Source organism: Poecile atricapillus, chromosome 1, assembly GCF_030490865.1.
Source record: "Poecile atricapillus isolate bPoeAtr1 chromosome 1, bPoeAtr1.hap1, whole genome shotgun sequence".
Classification (NCBI taxonomy): Eukaryota; Metazoa; Chordata; class Aves; order Passeriformes; family Paridae; genus Poecile; species Poecile atricapillus.
The window spans coordinates 88,178,434-88,197,364 of record NC_081249.1 but is presented as its reverse complement, the minus strand read 5'-3'; the positions used below and the strand labels follow the sequence as shown (position 1 = coordinate 88,197,364).

The window sequence follows — 18,931 nt, the reverse complement described above, 5'->3', positions numbered from 1 at the left end:
AGGACACTTGAAAGAAGGGTAGAGTTCACAGCAAAAAGTAAAAAGACCAGAAAATTTAAGGGCTTTCATCATGGAGGAATAACAAGATAATATGATGATATTCAAGTGGACATGTACTGACTAATACTAGACTGAGTAGAGCAGAATTGACAGAAACAGGGCAGATTTTGAGAATCATCAGCTTTTGATAACTCAAGAAGAAAGAGGCAGAATGGGGGGAAAAAATCTCAAAACTGGCGTCAGATAAATAATTACAGGAACACAAGGACATGAAGGAGCCATTGAAGTAGATGTTGTAATAGAAGATTTTGGAAGGAGACTTGAACAGATCAGGATAGGGCAGGATGGCAGTGCAGTATGACATGATATGACAGTACGATATGCCATGACTTGGCAAAAATCAAATGAGCTTTAAAGGGGCAGGGTTATGTCCCAGTTCCAGAAACAACCCAACTGTGACTGACAGTCTGCACAGAGCATCATGTCCATGTCAATGATGCCATCTAAGATAAATTATTTGTTAACTCGAGGTTGTCTTGCCCTACATCACAATATGGTCACAGGTTGGAACTGAGAGCATAACAAGCAGAGATACTTAAACAAACCCAGCAACAAGAGCAAGAAACAGAAAATCAGATGAAAGAGAAGACAGCAGAATTAGCTTCTATAAATGGATCCGAACTCATTCAGAACTTTAAAGTGAATTTGACTGTCCTGGTGAACTCTCAGGTAAAGACCATAAGGCTTCAAAACTCAAAACAGAACAGCCTTTAGTAGAATAAAAATTATTTAATTGTTTTAAATAGAAAACTTCAAGCATGGAAGTCAGGAAGCGTGGAAATAAATATATAGTCTATACACAACCGTCCCTCACCCACTGTGACCTTGGTTGCAATTAAGTTGATGACCTTCTGAGCTGCTAAAATTTTATGCTTACACTCTATTGCCTAGGAGATTGTTTCCATATCTCCACAGCTTGGATGCCTCCTCCCTTACAGCTGCCCCCTTCTTAAATTGCAGGCCTCAATTCCCTTGGTGATTCTCTACCCTACAGCACCCCGTAGCTTCTATTAAATAATTTCTTCTTTTCATCTGCCAAAAGGCTTTCCAAATGAAGAGGTGTATTACTGGGGGCGTAGAAAAGTGAATGTCTTGTCTTAGGATAAACCAAGAACAAATCAAATAGGCACAGTGTGTACATAAGTACCACAAGAAGAAAAAAAGTAATAACGAAAAAGTAATATTAGGCTGCTGAAAAGGAGAAAACTTTCTAACTGGAGTGTGCATCCAAAAGCAGCTAAAGTCAGTGAGAACTAGCAAACACTCAATTAACTGACTGAAGAAGATTCAGTGGATTTCTTATTTTCTAGGAGAGCAATTTTTCACCACAAACATTCTCTGATGTAGTCAGCTTGAAGACATTTTTTAGCAGAAAGGACCAAGGAACATCTAGAAAACACAGACTTGTCTTCAATGATCAAAACTTATTAAGGATACCTCTAAGCTAGTGAATTTGTTATTATTCCAGCACAGAGAATCTGCAGCTTGTGTCTTTCTTCCCCTTCTCCCTGTAGATTTCTTGTTGCACAGGTGAAATGAATAATTGCCCATTAGATCTGCCAATCATGCCATGACACACAGCCTGACTGACACCACGAGGGTGGAAAGAAAGTGCAGTGATGAGCTGTGCAGAGCTGGCCTGCCACAGGCTCCTGGGTTTGAAATGGATTTGCCTAATTTCAAGGGGAGAACAATGATTCTTATGTAAAATGTGGCCAGCTATGAAGGTCGTAGTTGAAAGGTTTAGGAGCAGGAACTGGCTTGTGAACGGAAAAATTTGGGAAAGTTTCAAGGACATGTTTGTGGTGTGCATGAGCTGGGGTTGGTCCAGAAGGAACCATGAATATGAACAGAGTATCTCCAGGAGGCCAAGGCTAGGACTAGAGGTATGCAAGAAAGATTGTTTCATTTTTCTGATATATGTTCCACTCTCAAATACGTGAAAATTTTGCTGAAGCTCTATGATCTATAGATCTCTATAAGAGTGATCACACTGCCTAATTGAGGGCACTTGAGGAGAAGATTGGTTGAAGAGGACAGTCCTAATTTTTTTCGTGTACTGGACCTAGTGATGAAAAAGCTTGGTGCAAGGAAAAAATTGATTTTCAGCCAACTCAGCTCTCCATTTCTGCAGATAATGTGAATGTCAGTAAAGAAGGGACCAGGAACACCTAGAAATGAGGAAAGGGTCTGTCTTTTCTGATTGCAACAGAGCCGTAATCCACCATAAAAATTTTCTCAGTAACGCTTGGCTCTTGCTTATATTTCAGACTCTTGACATGGTTAGAGCAAATGCTATGAACTACTTGCATGAACCATGGTTGCTAAGTACTAGTTGTTGGCAGCACTGATTGTCCTGTCCCATCTCAGATAACTGAGATACAGGATGTCAACAGAAGGGTTGTAGCACAGATGTGTTATCACTACCACTGAAGATTTTTTTTATATACCTTATTTACTAGGACAGTTGTAAATCCTGCAAAATTTTGACAAAGCTTCCTGTTTTCCTTCTCTTTTTCCCATCTAAATTCAGATACCCATACAAAAACACCTAACCCTCCAGCATACAGGGGTCATGCCTGTTTTCCATAAAACAATCCCTGGTGGTAATATGAGATAAAGACTAAGGTAAACAGAGGGAAGATAGTATTTCTCTTGGCAGCCCGAATAATAAATCCATCACAAATGAGGGCAAAGAAATTCCCCTGAAGCAATAACCTTTGCTGTTATCACTGTCTGCTGATACAGGGATGACAGTGAGAGTCAGCATGACATTCACTGGACTCTCTCCCTCTTCTGTCAGACCCTTGCTTTGACTTGTAGGAAGGTGCTGGGGGAAGGCAACAAGAACTGCATCATGCACGTGCATCCATGTTGAAGAACTGGGGCACTCTTCAGCATGAAGGCTGCAAAAAGTCTTTTCTCAGAAAAGTCAAGCTTTTTAAATGAGAGCTGCTGCACACTTATTAGCAAGAGCCAATTTAGGTTGTCACAAGGGGAGAAACAGTGCAAGAAGTACACCAGGGCCAAGAGGGGGTACAATCTCCAGATGTCAATGAGACAGGTAGCTTAGTATATTAAGCCCAGGACAAGATAAATCAGCAGAAGAATTTGCAGCAAGTTCCTCATAAATGGCATTGTGTCCTGGGGCTGGTGCTTAGTGTCCATGCCATCCAATAAAAATATTAAACCTGGAACAGGAGTCCAGGAAGAGGCTGTAGGCTGGCACTGGAAACTATCGACCAAGGTCAGGAATGGTGGAGACATAATGGGCCAATGAAGAAGAAGGTGCTGAGAATATTGGAACATTGGAAACTATTCTGAGTTTCACTTATGTTGGGAGCTGAAATTAGTTCTGTGAGCTGCTAAACTCAGACTGTTTATGAGAAATTACAGATATTTGGATGTTCAGATGTTGTGTTTGTTCAAGACCATTGCTCACAATCCGGCTCTTGCATTATTAGGTGTTCAGAGTCAGCAACAATGCCTAAGAGTATGTGTGGTATCTTGTTCAAGCACTGCCCTTGTTCTCAACTCTTTTCTGTCTAATCAGAGCCAGATTCTATTCCACAGTATGTCTATAGCATATCTTTAAAGAAATTAGTCAGTAAGCAAAAAACAAAAAGTAGAGATGAACTTTGTGAAATGTTTCAAATCCCACTTGCTCTGTTGGGTTTGCTTGCATTAGGAAGAGAGTTGTTGCTCTCTGTCAGGTGCACTGGCAGGGCTGGGGACATTTACTTAGGAGGAGAAGGACAGAAATGCCCCAGACCACTGGGTTTTGGGCACCATGAGGACCACGAGCTCACACAAGTCTGCAGGCTCCTCAGACCCATCATGTTGGCAGACAAGCTATGCCACTTGCTGAAGATGCATTGCTCTGGGAAGAGCTGATCCTTGCCATGGCAGCTTTCAACCTCATCTTCATCAAAGAGGGAAGGGATGCAGAGGGTATTGCTGTGGTGCTTCCCTGTACCACAGGGACCACAGTTCTGGCCACAGAACTTGCTGATAAAGAGCACAGCTGGTACCAGTGGCACCACCACTGCCAGCCAAGAGCTTCCTTACCCCCTTCCTTCTCCCTCCAAATAAAACTGCTCCAAATGCCATCATTAAGTCCCATGGGATGGAGGTGAGGTCTCTGTAGGGGCAGGGTATTCTCCTTGCTTTGGGCAGGAGGGTTGTCTATCGTCTTTCTGCAGGAGATCTTCACCAATCTAACTGTGGTAGGACCGCTTGAACAGACAAGTCTGTCTATACAATTCCATATTGAGTTTTGGCACACTGATCATTACAGTCCTGTCCTCTCTTGACCTATAGTCTTGTACGCTGGGGAACATGATCATTGCCCTGAATCAGCTGCTGAGCATTCAGATCTGCTCAGGAATGCATTAACGTCTTCGATATCTGTGTTCTGATACCAGCTCTGAAATGTCATTTTTATCAAGATGCCTTCCTCTGCAGTCCACAGTCCATCCATAGGAGGGTCTGGACCCAGCTTTTTCTTACAGAGCTGCATTGGAAATTAGAGGCAGATATCACTGAGAAGGCAGGAGGTCAGCACTCACTTAAGGATTCCTAGTACACCCTCCAACCAAACAATAAGCATATCACCTGCATCCTGGAAGGGGACAGCACTCATGTCAAGGATCTGAAGCAGACTAAGGAAGGACTGAGACCTTTTTGTGTGGACCTGTTCTCTTTAGATTCCAATCTGGTGTCCTTCAGTAACCTTCATGTCTTCTGGAAATGTTTCACTTTTTTGAGCACTTCTCTTAAAGATTAAAAAGCTTCTTTGTTTTTATGTGGTTTTCCATTTGATCCATAATGTTTTGACCCTTGTGGTTTCCACAGGGTTATTGACTCCAAGTGCATTGTGGTCACCATGAAGTAGTGGTTTCAGCTCAGAAGCTGAATTGTTTAGTGTGGCATATCAGGTTCAGCCGAAATACTGTTATGGAATCAGTTGTGTCAGTCCTCCATATTCAGTAGCAAAACATCATCAGCTGATGACTGTTCATTCTCTTTAGAGAAGATCCATGTACTACAGAACCAAACACATTGATCTGGAAAAGTGGAAAGAAGAGAGAAGCCTACACATAAAAAAAGTGTTGGGTTGGAAGCGGAAACTACTAGAGGTTCTGAGAGTGAAAAATCTTTGCAAAGGGATTTGGAAAGGGTGTTCCAGAGTATTTTAGCATATTCTGTTAATCCACCAGACTATTATTACACTGCTTATTTGCTACATAACATTCAAGTGGTTTCCCCCAGTGATGGAACAGTGAAAGATAATAAAAAAGAATAAAGGCAGCATAAAGAATATGGCAGGGCTAGAACTAATGGGGAGTGAGAAGTGCCATGGGGAAGGACTACTTCTTGTAGATATTCTGACTCTTTCTGAGGGCTTGCATTGAGTGGCTACTAGTCAGGGTGCTGTACCTGAGCTCTGCACAGAAAAGGCTGCCTGTCACACTGTGCACCTGTCTAATCAAAAGCCAGTGATGCATCAGGCCCTGACCTTCTTAGTCTCCCTTGTTCCACATTTCCAGACAAAGTGTCAAGTCTAGTCTTTTATCTTTTGGTATGAGGCAGTTATAAGGAAAAAAAAAAAAAGAACTTTTCTGGGGTCACGGCATAAGAGTAGTTGGTACTGCTTTTGAAATATAGCTGGGTTAAAGAAGAGAGAGCACACAGAAAGTTAAGATTTTTCAGCATTGGCCTGAACCGTTACAAAATAGTTCCAAAATAGTGAGTGGCATAAAGAAAGGATGGTCATATTCCCTTCCTTGTACCAGCTCTGGTATGTCTGCCTGAGCATTGTGAAAGGTAAACTGAAAGGAAAACACTCATGTCTTCATGCAGTTAATTTCTCAGAGTCATGCTCTGGGTGAGTTCACCGCAGGTCAGGGAAGCAGCATTTAAGAACAAAGCTGTTCTTGTGGCCATCAATAGATCATGTCAGCCACCATCTACATGCTCACATGCAGCACTGAAACGCATGTGTAGGCAACAGAACTTTACTTAGCCCTTGCTTCATCTTCCCACAAGTAAAATTTCCATGATTTCCATGTCTGGAATAAAGAGCCTACACCATCCTGTTTGTTCTGTCACTACCCTGTTGCATAGCTGCCATGCATTTAATCCTGCTTTTGCCTTTACCATTCCTGGAAAGCTTAGGTGAACCTGCAGCTCTTTTGCCCTTTGAGCCTGGAGCACTATGGACTTCAAACGAATTGAAATGAGGTTTCCAACATGCCCTGTTTCTATATGGAATTGGAACTAAAAGCAGCCTGCCCTCAGTACCATGTCCCCTACAGTTGATAACAAACTTGATGCCAAGCAGAATTAATATCAAATACCTCTCTGGTCTGGATAAGGGCTCAGAGGCTGCTAGTAAGTTATTCAGAGGAATAAAAACTGTCTGACTGAAGAATTGTACAGGATTTAACAGGATGATTGAGCAATAAAATTACAGATGAAAAGTCACAATAAATCTGAAGTGATTAAGGAGAAACAGACATTCTAGCTTTGCATACACAGGAACTGTTCAACTGTGTAAGCTCTTCATATGTAAGAATGAGATCTTGGGGTTACACAGAATGATCATAATGACCTCTTTAGCATTTGTTTAGAACTATGGTTAAGAAGAAGGAAATTAATACCTAATTAAATACAGTGTGCAAGTACGTCTGAGTGATGTTTGTTTTCTGTTTCCCCTAGTCTCAAAAAGAATATAGTAGAACTGGGAGAGGTTTCCGAGGATGGTCAAATTATGGAATAGCTGCCATATGAGGAACACTTAAGTGGACTGGAACCTCCCAGTCTGGAAAGGACAATGAGGTCTGGAAAATATTGAGCGGTATGAAGAAAATTAACTGAGAAAGTTAATTTGGCTGTATCTCAGGAGGTAGGGTCTTGTTCTATTGAAGTCACAACTCCTTGGAATTTAGATGCAGGCAAACAGTTTTAATTTGCTTTTCCATAATAGAAGGAAATGACAGGTTTGTGTGAGTCATTTAAAAACAAGGGTAGATAAGAGAGTTCATTACAGACAAGGAATTAAAAATACATTCTGTGCCATATTTAGAAGACAATAATCTTGTAGACTAGTAGGTAATTTGCACTGCTGTTCCTCTGAGTACTTTAGTTAATTACTGAATTAGAGAATATTTGAGCTTTGGATAGGACACCTGCTGTCTTGTCCAATACCATGTTCAAGCAGTGTCAGCAGGAGAAAGTTGCCTTGGGCTGTGTCCGGACAGCTTTTGGATGTCTCCAAGGATGCAACAATCGCTCCAGGTAAACCTGTGGCAGTGCTCAGTCATGCAAAATCCTCTTTCTTTATGTTCAGACAGAAATTCCTGTGTTTCAATTTGTGCCCATTCCATCTTGTCCTGTGACCGGGCTCTACTGAGAAGAGAATGACTTCACCATCTTCAGTTGTCCATCAGATAATAAGACCTCCCCTGAGCCTTTGCTGAACAATCCCAGTTATTTCAGCCGTTCCTCAGATGTGAGATGCTCCTGTCCTTTCATCATCTTTGTGGCCTTTTGCAGAACCCTCTCCAGTAGCTTCACAGGTTTTATGAGCTGGGGAGCCCAGTCCTGGACACAAGTCCAGGTTTAGCCTCATCACAGCTAAACAGAAGGACGTGCTGCTGATCATAACCTTTGGAGCCCTGTAGTTCAGCCAGTTTTCAATTCACCCCGAGGTCCACTTGTCCAGCCTGTACTTAATCAGCTTGCTGTGAGGATATGGTGGGAGACAAAAGCATTGCTAAAGTAAAGATAAACATAATCCACTGCTCTTCCCTCATCTGTTCTCTGAGCTGTCTCATCTGATCACTGAACTGTGTTGGTTAAGTGTGATTTTCCCTTCACAGTTCCATACTGGCCACTCCCAATCATCTTTCTGTCCTTCATGGGTCTGGAAATGGTCCCCAAAATGAGTTGTTCTACCACCTTTATGGGGATTGAGCTGAAGTGGGTCAGCATGTGGTTTGCTGGACTTCTTACTCCTTTTGAAGATAGGAGTGGCATTTGTTTTCTTCCTGTCCTCAGTTACCACTCTGAATCCCTGTGACCTTTGAAAGATTAAATAGAAAGTGGCCTTGCAAGGAGATTGACCAACTCCCTCACGCTGGTGAGTGCATCCCATCAGGCTCCATGGATTTGTGCATGCCCAGTTTGTTTAAATGTTCTCTGACCTCATCCTCCTCCAATGAGGGTCCTTGCTCTTCATTATTTTCTTTAGAATCAATTTGCCTTGATTCTCTAGAAGAGGGCCCATGTTTTCCATTGCCTTAATTTTGCTGCTGATACACCTGTAGAAGCCTTTCTTGTTGTCCTTCATGTCCCTCACCAGATTCAACTCCAGATGAGTTTCAGTTTTCTTAACCTCATCCTTTAAAACGTGGCTGGTGTCCCTAGATTCCCACCAGGTCACCTGTCAGAGTTTAGTCAGGACCTCCTTCCTAATTCATGCAGGCCTCCTGCTGCCTTTGCTTGATTTCCTGCTCATAAGGATGGATCATTCCTGAGCTTGGAGGAGATGATTCCTGTACAAAAACCAGCTCTCTTGGACCCCTCTTCCCTGCAGGGCCGTTCCCCATGTGATTCTTCCAAGAAGATCACTGAAGTGTCAAAGACTTCTCTCCTGAACTCAAGGATTGAGACCTTATTTTGAGCCCTTCTCCCTCCTCAAATCCAGAAGCTGTCCTGGATATTCACATCCCTAACCCATCCTTCCTTTTCTGGTCCAGCAGAACACCTCCTCTTGCTGTCTCTTTTATTATCTTGTTATGAACTTGTTGGCAATGCGCTGCAGAAACCTCCTGGATTGCTTGTGCCCTGCTCTTGCTGCTGCAGCAGGTTGCTTCCAGGGACTATGAACATGACCTCTTCCAATGGTCTGAAGAAAGCATCATCTAATTCTGAAATCTGCTTGCAGGACTGTGGTCAGTCCTGGGCTGACCACATACTCAAAAATAGATAGTTATTTTTCTATACCTGCTAAAAGGAATGTGTTCCTCCTCACAGTTAAATAATTTGTCAACCTCTGTGACTGGTCTTCAGGCAAATTCTCTTCTCTTCAGTGTCCCAGTAGAGATACGGTAACGCCAAGTCTCAGGATATGGACATCCATAGTCACTATAGTAGTTTACACGTAATCAAAGGATGAGTATGCTAGACTATGTACAGGTAAGACTAGATGGACAAACTTACATCTGAAACAAACTTGGGGGGCACAAAGTAATGTTTCCTCACAGCACCAAAACAGAAAACTACATACTGCATGTATTTTGTCAGTTTTTAAAGCTACAGGTATTTGACTTCCTTTGAAAAACTGTACGTGGCACACTTGCAATAGCACTGTGCAATAGATGAATGTGCTTTTTGTTTTTATGTGCTTCTGGAATCCACTTTCAGTGCTGATAGATGATAGGCAAACATTCCTGATCCATGACCTTTTACAAATATGTTGTGGAAATGGATGACTGTCAATCCCAACAGCCACTTAGCTCCCTTAAGAACAAGTAAGAATCAATTCCTTTACCAAGAGGCAGGAATTTGTTGTAGAGATAAATGGCTGAGTTTTAAAAACACGAGCAAATCCTTTAACCCTGACTATGTCCTTACCAAGGTCCAAAGACCGAAGTGTTTGTTGTAGTCACAACATGTGGAGGATCTCTCTGCTGCCTCTTTGTTCAGTGCTGAGAATTGTATGATTAACGAATACAAGAACATTATATGTCTTCCCATGCAAAGAAACAGCAATGAAATCTGGTTCTGCCAAGAAGTTCTGTGTCACTTCATAGTAAATATGATAATTTAAAATAAGCAGGTTCCAATGAGGTAGTGTCCAGCTTTATTAAATTTTTGTCTGTCCTGCCTCTGCACAAACAAGTTAACAGTGATCATTGTATCATACAGGTACGTGGAAGCTGTTCCACCAATACTGACAACAGCAACATCCTCCTACTTTTCCAAAGTAAACATTAACAAAATAACTTATTTTTATGTTGTGTTTACTGCCAGCTTCTCTTCTGCATGCCCAGATTCTCTGCTGTGTTTTTGTGGAGATTCACAACTGAAGATAGTTGACTTTACCCTGAAGACTTTTATTCACCATAGATTTCTGAACTATTGATGAATTATTTCTCATCTACCATACTTTGTATGCCACCTGCTGTACAGCTGGGGCAGTAATCTCTGTATTCCAGTTGCACCTCTACTGCCATTGTTGAGAATTATACTAGCAACAAGTTGTCTTTTTCTAATGTCAGGAATTCTAGTACATGGTTCTTCTACACATATACCCCCTACCCCAAACTTGCCTGAAATAATTTAATTTGCTGTATTGCCAAAGTAGCACACACCAGATGTCAAAGCAATAATGTATTTTCTATGTCCATATACAAAAAAGCTTATAGCATGCAGCTACCCTATTAGGTTTCATACAATTGTGGGATACCCCCATATGCCATTTACACATGAGCAAATTTTTGTACCTTTTACAGCACAAGGTCAGAGGCAACATTTAGACTGACTGGCATGCTGCCAGCCCTTGGAATTTATTTCTTTGGGCAGGAGGCCTGTACAATTCATGGAAATGTAATTATGGACACCTTCACAACAGGGCCCAATAGCTGAATGATGTGGGGAATGGATCAAAAAAAATACTTTTCTGCAAGTAGCAGATGATGGGATGATGGTATCCAGGGTATGGTGTCTGCAGGCAACCTGCTCTTGTGGGGTTGTAACTGCTCCCATAGTTCAGTACAAGGACAACGTGGGCAGCAGCCAGGCAAGGCAAAGCCTTTGGTGTCATTTCTGTTGCACGTGCTGCTGTAAAACCAGACTTTCTCCATGGGAAAGGTCTTTAAGTCAGGAATATACAGCACAGGTGTGCAGCTGTGGGTGTCACCTCAGGAAGTCCTGCCTGGATGGTTGACTGGAGAAGCTGAAGGAGCAGGGATTATTCATCCCAGAGAAGAGACTAATTTGCCAACAGCAAATGCAAATACACCCAGAGGGAGGGTATAGACAAGACAGCACCAGGCTCTCCTCAGAGAGGCACGAGGAAGATGCAAGAGGCAGCAGCCATGACTTGGAACAAGGGAAATTTATAACCAAGCAGGGGGCTGGATACTGCCAATGTTCTCTTCCATTCTAGATCCTTCTGTAATTCTTGGTTTTTTGCTTTGATGGTGACAAAACCAAAATACTGGCAGGCAAACGTCAATTATTAGTAGAACGATGGAGACCAGGCATGCTAGCAATACAGACTGGAAATGATAAAATTTCCTCAAGAAGCTGCTAGCTCTAATAGCAGAGCTTAAGATCACAGCAAAATATAGCAAAAATTCCTATCCCCATCTCTTAAACACATAGGGTAGCCGTGAACATCTCTCCCATGCAGAGATGGACTGAAGAAATAATTCCTTTTTATTTTTTCCATTGTCACTGTCAGAAGCCTACATTTTGCCATGAACAACTTGGCCCCATGTTCATCTGCATCTTTTGTCCTCTCCAGCTTTGGAACTGGCAATACAAATCTGCACAAGTGATCTTTCTCATGACCTCAGTTTCCCAGGTCTCTTCTGCCTTCTAACATTCCTTTCTGTATGATTGACAACACTTTCAAAAATAAAAAGAGGAGAGGGGAGCTGGGGAGAATCCCCTCTCTGCCTTGGGACAGCACAGGGAAAGGGTCACATGGGATATTTTTAGAACAGAATCCAATGGCAGTGATGTGAGGAAGGCACAGAGAAAAACACAGCTGTGAAACCTAACACTTGGCCTCGTATACTGAGAGCAAGAGCAGCAGAGAAACAAATCGAGGAGACGCAGCAGAACACAAGAGTGAGGAGAAGGTATGTGAGGGTAGCAAAGGAATGGTAAAAGGGCAAGTGACAAACAGGCAATGAACACCTGGGAAACAAATAGCTAAAAGAGATTATTGGAAATGGCAAAAAAGAAAAAAAAAAGAAAGAAAAAGAGAAGAGCCAGGAGCAGAAAAAATTAATAAAGTGGCCACAGTATATAAACACACACAGATACTTCAGTCATAGAAGGGACTTAAGGACAAGAAATGGCCAGTTGACACATCAGCAGTCTCATGTAGATGGTTTGTGACCTTGAAGGCTAACCAGCAGCTTTTCATCTCAAGATACAGAGACTTCTTAAGTGACTTCGCCCATGGATTGTGACACTGCAATAGATTTTCTGAATCAGAGGAAAATAGCAGCCATTCCTACAGTCTTTGGAACCAAGCAACGACCTACTGTATGTCTTTTACGACCAACCAGCATGCTTTATGTGGTAGCTTTATGTCTGAAAACTGATGTGTGCAGCATTAGTTGAGAAGTGCTCTCTGCTTCTGTTCGCTCACTAAACAAGAACGAACTAACATGATTGGGTACATGGAGTGAACAGATGTAATGCTGACACTTGAGAGGAGCCTGCTCCTAAAGATAGCATTTTAAGGTGTAAATTGCTAAGATTCTCAAGTCCTGAGAGCGTCTGGCAACAACACTTGAGGCAACAACATCCAGAATTACAGTCCTCTTTTCACTTGCTGCATTATTCTTATAAATGTTCTTAATTTGCTTGTTTTGAGAAATAATTCATATTCAGTTGAAATTAGTGATTCGGTGCCTTCTTAGCACTAATTCCTGGATTAGAGCCAGCAAATACCTGCTCCAGTAACTAGCTGCTACTCTGCCTGTGATCCCTAAGGACTCGAGTATATATGGTCATTGTCAAAGAATTCCTAACTTTAGAGTCATCTCTAATGAAATGGGTCATAGCATGGCTGCCACCTTATCATAATGCTTATCAGGGATGGGGATGACTTGAATTCAACAAAGAACTAGTCATTTGGGGTTTACCTATGCAGGTACTCAAGGAATCAAACAGATACAATTTATTACACAATCCTCTTCTGCCCAGAAGCCTAGAAGAACTCTCAGTGGCAAATATTTAGGTTAAATTTATGAATAAATTAATATAATGCAATACATTGTATTTCTTTCTCTCACAAATAGCTATTTAGTAATGGACAAATATTTTGTCAAAGATTTGCCTTAGCTCAGGTTATACAAATCATGCTCTTTGAACTCAAGAAATCTGGTGCTTAGCTGTGCCTTCCCACAAGTATTCAAGAAAACTCTTATTAGTCTATTTTCTCTGACTAGTCTAGTTCTACACTAAGAACCTAAAACTGAAAATTGTAGCAATCCATGTGTTTGTTATAGCTGAAGAAGAAATATAGCCATTTTATCCAAGTAGCATACTCACTACTGCATCTTGTTCTGGTTCATGCTTTCTTACCACTGCTTTTATTTGGGTTTGTAGTATTTCCTTACAGTTCAGTACCTCATGCAATCACTACTTGTTTGTTTATAGTTCAAACAGGTCATGACAATCCATTTATGTCCTATAGGCTCAGTCTCGATGCTTTACTGTTGATGCTACTCAATTCTGACACTAAGGATGCCTCTTTTTTATATTTGAATGCAGAAAGTCAGGCCAAGAAATGAAATTCATCCTAATCCTTCCACTGTACTGATTGGCTCCTTTGGCAACGTTAATACTTCATATGTGATAAATAGCATTTTTAATAAACCACTGTTGAGAGTGTGTGCTTGTGATGTGCCTGCGTAGATCACTAAGAAATTTATATTCATTCTGTAAGTCTGGGTTTGAAATGAAGATTTTAGTCATAAAGGTCTATATGGTCACACTGAAGATCACAGTGTCTTCATTCATCTGTAAAGTGCTCTGTCATATGCATGAGCAGTGCTCAGCAGCAGAATATTTTTGACTGAAAGCCACTCTCCAGTTCTTCACCTCAGCCTCCTGCTCCCAAAGACAACCATACCTTCTCCTTCCTAAACCAGGGGCTCTAGAAACAGAAACCAGAAAGTACAGTAGCAGCCTGTATCCAAAGACCTATAAAACAAAGCAGTGCCAAGACCCTACTCAGATGTGCTCAATAGAGGCCAGGGAGCAACATGTAAAAAAGTGCCCATCTTTCTTTGCAGTAGCTCTAAGAAAATGAGTTTCATTTTTTCCTCAGCCCCAACAGAGTCTTACTTCTTTCTAAACACTGCTACCAGAACTTTGCATGCTCAGGTACAAACAGGCCACTATTCATTTTTAAAGGCCAGGATTTCATTCATGCTGTTCCTTAGGCAATCTGGATTGTATGAGGATAATTCACACTTCAGGGACCAAAGCAAGAGGCTTTTTAGGCACAGGACAAACTGCTACCTCCACTTGTCCAGTAAAGTGTGAGGACTCACAGACATGCAATGAATCTCATTTCTGCTAGTTGGCAGGAACTCCTTAAAGTAGCTAAAGCAGAAGGAGGCTCAAGAGTCTGCATCCAAATACCTATAAAACAAAGCAATGCAAGATCCCACTGGGATGTTCCCAAAGGATGCCATAGAGCAACATATTCCATGTTCTCACAACACCTGTAGGCACCACTATGGCAGAATCCTAACCACTTCCTGTGGGAGCTGTAACAAAGGGCAGGGAATGGTTTCAGTGCCTTATCCGTTGTTGTCTTGGAAAGAGAAACCCATTCACAGCCTGCAGTTGCATTTCTGTGTAGCTCTGCAGACTCAGCTCTGACTCATGCCAGCATTTTTTAACCTGCCTGGTGATGTAAATTTTTCACCCATGGGGATTAGGAATTCAAGGAGAACATGGCCATGTTCTCTTATGAAGGAAGCCACTATTGGAACACGTGCTCAGGCAGAGGTCTCACGGAGTTTGTCTAATGCAAACAGGGAAGGATATTGTAGGCAAAGAAAGCATTCAGCCCCTTAAGCAGAGGAGGGAAGCCAGCTCTCATGTAGGAAACATTCTGTACTGCTGCAGGTATCCTACTCACCAGAGTTTCTTGGTATCGGAACGCTTTCGTTGGAGAGGCATCCCCAGTCATATCCCCAGAGACAATGTCCTGTGGAGCAGGGGTTGTTCAGGGCAATGTCTTCCTGTCTGCCCTCCCGAGCAAAATCATGGAGTGAAACAGGCACAAGGCTTCAGCTAAAATCCCTCAGAGCACCCTGAGAGAGAAGGTTGCCGGTGAGGGAAAGACACAGAGGGAGAGTGTAACCAGAGACTCCCTGCCCCCTCCTGTTCTGTCTGCTTCCCTGCTTTAATCTCTCTCTGCTGGGCTGGCAATGGGACAGCTCAGAAAATTAACAGGAGGTAACGTTTCCTCCTCCTCTCTCAGGCAGGGTCACTCTTCGCTCCATTTGGAAAGGGCGGGGAACCACAGAAAGAATGGGTACTGATGGCAGAGAGAAACTAAGGAAGAAAAGGATGGAAATGACAAATTACCAGAATTAGAGACAAGGGAACCATCCTGTAGCTTGAAGAATATTATTCCCACAGCCTGTTTCATGGACAATTTTGTGAAGCATCAGCATCTGAGAGGGGAAGTTCTCTAGCAGGCCTTGGAAGACTATTCCTCATATGAATTACTATTATGCTTGCTGTCCTCACATTTAACAATTTTTCTTCAAGCATACCCATTGTTGCACTCACCACAAATGAACAGCTGTCCTTGCATTCTTCATACCTTTGTGAACCTTCATCCCCTGGCATAACTAACACTCAGTATCTTTTATACCCAGAATCACAGAATGGCTGCTGTTGGAAGGGAGCTCTGGAAGACATCTGGCCCAATTTCCCAGCTCAGCCAGGGCCTTCTAGAGCCAGCTGCTCAGGACTATATTCGGATGGCTTTTGAGTACCTCCAAGTGTGGAGACTGCAGCCTCTGGGCAACTTCCTCCAGTTCTCAGGCACCCTCATGGTATGAAAGTGTTTCCTGATGTTCAGACAGAGCCTCCTGGGTTTCCGTTCAAATTTCAAATTCAGTTTCAAATTCAAATATCAGTTTCAAATTTCTTATACATAAAACCAATTAAAGCAGCTCAACAGCATAGTCAGGAAAGGTTTGTGGGCTGTTGAAGATCCTGGAACATCTTAGGGGTGCCAAGTAGAGAGGACCTGCCCTTTGTCCTTCTGTGTGTCCTGGGCCTTTGCCACAAGAAAAGCAAGGAGGAGATAATAGTGTAGAAAGGACAAAATCAGGTTGCTGCTGTGAGTTACTGCCTTGAGAAACAGAGCACTGAGCAGCTGTGGCAACAGCTACGTCCTCAGCTGAGTCACAGCTACTGTCTGCTGTACCCTGAGGCGGCAGCAAGCACAGAAGTTTGTGGGGAATGGAGCAGATAATATAGGCCACAGTTCTTTTCATAGAAATCTGCTTTATTTATTTTTTTTTTAATTTTTTTTTTCCTATCATCTGCTATTTGTAAAGCTTTTCATTGAAGGAGAAAGAAAAATGAGCAACATCATCACTTTCTAAGCTGTTTCTCCCACAAAATAAATATGAGTTATGTAAGAGCACGTGAAAGGTGAAAGTGTCGCCTTTATTAAAGTTATCCAGTCAAGGAGCTTTTCAATGCAGAAGATGGGAAGCCAGAAATAAAAATACCCAGAACCCAGAAACAATGAGGAGCAGAGATCATGCAAAGGACCAAATGTCTAGAGTCCCTATTTGACAGGCCATTAAGAAGGTACATTCACAGCTTTGGAAAGGACCAGCTTAGAGTTTGTAACTATTGCAAAGGAGGAAATGAGGAACATAAGGGTTTGAACTAGGACTGTGAAGGAAGATGGCAGGGGAGGAAAAATGAGGGGAATAGATGGAAAAGGACAGCTTTCATGAAAAGCAAGGCTGGTCAGTGTCTATCTTCATATTAAATGCATTCTTAACTAGCTTTCCTTGAAATCTCATTATCCCACGTACATGAGTGCTGTGAGTTTGAGGTGCCAGCAGCTGGTGAGAGTGGCATGAGAGAATTTGGCCAAATTACTGCAGTCAGATTGGGGTGCTGGGGACAAGAGCTGAAGCAAGTGTGGTCTCAGCAACAGTAGCTGGAGCAGCCATAGCTCTCTGGACCAACTCAATGAGCTCAGACCTGTGTGAGGGGACTTGGTGCTAGGAACTGGTCACACCATGGGGGTTGGCATCCTGGTCTTAAAAACAGGAGTGGAGGAGTGTCTGCTCCTGCCCAGCCTCTAGGATTGGACTAGCATCTGTCCTGGGTACAGCTGCTAAGGCATGGAGCCCAGGGTTTCCGGGCTGGGCAGGAGGAATAACCAAGCCAGACTTGCAAGAGTAAGTGGCAGTTTATAGAATTCCTTAAGTGTTTATTTTTGTGTGAATCCATTTAGAAAATTTAAGCCTATGCTCAGTGTGTCCTTTTCCTTTCAACCTTTGCAAGTGACTGAATACCAACAGCCATTAAGTTTGTGTTCTTCTTTACCACCTGTACCTAACAAATCCAAATCCAAGTATTTTATCAATACAATGTGAACTTTACCTTTGTCGAAGCATGGTTTCTATGGCAGGCATTACTGTTGCTTCTATTTTTTGCAGCTGCAAATAAAAACTTTTAGGAGAGCCAAAAGGAAAATTAAAATTAAAAAAAAAAAACAGACTAAACCACAGCAGTTCCATCTACTTTTCTAAGTCAGAGAAATATGAGTGCAACTCTGAGCTCTTTGAAAGATGTAGTAAATTACACAGATGTCATCTTCAGAATTTGTGCATGCAGGCAAAACAGTTTGTGCAAAAATATGGTCTGAAGACCAAGTTATACATAGCAGTTCCCATACACAAATATCAAATGCAGATGAATGGAAACAAAAGAATATCAAACTTCAACAGAAAAGATTTCAATGAGAAGTGGCAAAGTCAGCAGCAGCAGGCCAAATGGCACTGAGTAGGACATAGCATTCATTCCTAGTGCAAAAGACTCACCAAGGCTGATGATCCTGTGACAAGTTGATTGTAACTTCTCTGGAGATTTCCATTTCATTCCCTTCCTTTTAAAGAAACTGTTCTCTGTATGCATATGCCGATGACATAACCTATTACATAACAGTATCTTCTTGCATTTCCTTCTCCTAACTTAATCATTTACTGTTGTGATATAGTGAAGAATTCTCATACCCTGAGGGGTAAGAACAAATTATACAACAGTATAACAGGTACAGTGCATGTTAGAAGTCTCAGCTTGGCATAAATTTTGTAAGATGTTTTATAGATGTTTAGCCAAACCTTTTAATGTTTTGGAAGCATATGCTCTCTTTTAATACCATTCTGTACCTCCTAATTTTTAAGGGGACCAGCAACTACTTTTACAAAATGAAATCCTTTGGCTATCTATTAGTAATCACAAATAGGGAGACAAAATCAGTTTAGAATTAAAATTGTATTTATTTACTGAATTGTTCTGTTAATAAATGTTATTCTCATGCAACTCAAGATTTTTCAAATACATTGTTCTACACTGGGTTCACTGTTTTCACTCCCCATCTCAAATAAAATCCTTGACCTTATTCTTCTGGTTTCCAGACAAAATGTGAACCTGTTAACATTGCCCTGCTATCCCAGCTATTAAAAGTAATTCCCTAAATTATGCTAGTATCTCAGAACTTACCTAATACAAACATCTTGTTTACTTCATCTTCTGGCCTACTAGAATCACTTTCTGCATAGGTAGATGTTGGTAATTTCAGTGCTAAAATCAGTACTAGATTTCCCATATCAGAATTCGGTATTTTTAATAAACCAATGTACTTTTTCACTAAAAAGAGATCATGGAACACAGGAAAAAACTCTTCAAGGTGTCATGGATGAAACAGGGTAAATTGCAACCTCTAGTGGATGTGGAGGCTGTGGATTATTTTTAGAGCTTACAAGAACAGAGCTTCTACCTTATTTCACACTTATTGAGTTTCTCCCAGGTGCATTCCTTTGATCTCAGCTTCCCTGCC

The 18,931-nt window shown here is 41.8% G+C and overlaps 1 protein-coding gene across 1 annotated transcript in view; it reads right to left on the bottom strand.

Moving 5' to 3' along the window:
- Window positions 1-15,227, bottom strand: part of CLCN1 (chloride voltage-gated channel 1) — a 60,365-nt gene extending 45,138 nt beyond the window's left edge. Inside the window, exon 1 of the mRNA XM_058864733.1 lies at window positions 14,966-15,227. Within this exon, the coding sequence (XP_058720716.1) occupies window positions 14,966-15,016 (51 nt within the window). The 5' untranslated portion in view covers window positions 15,017-15,227. The remainder of the gene's footprint in view (window positions 1-14,965) is intronic.
- Window positions 15,228-18,931: the final 3,704 nt, after the last annotated feature.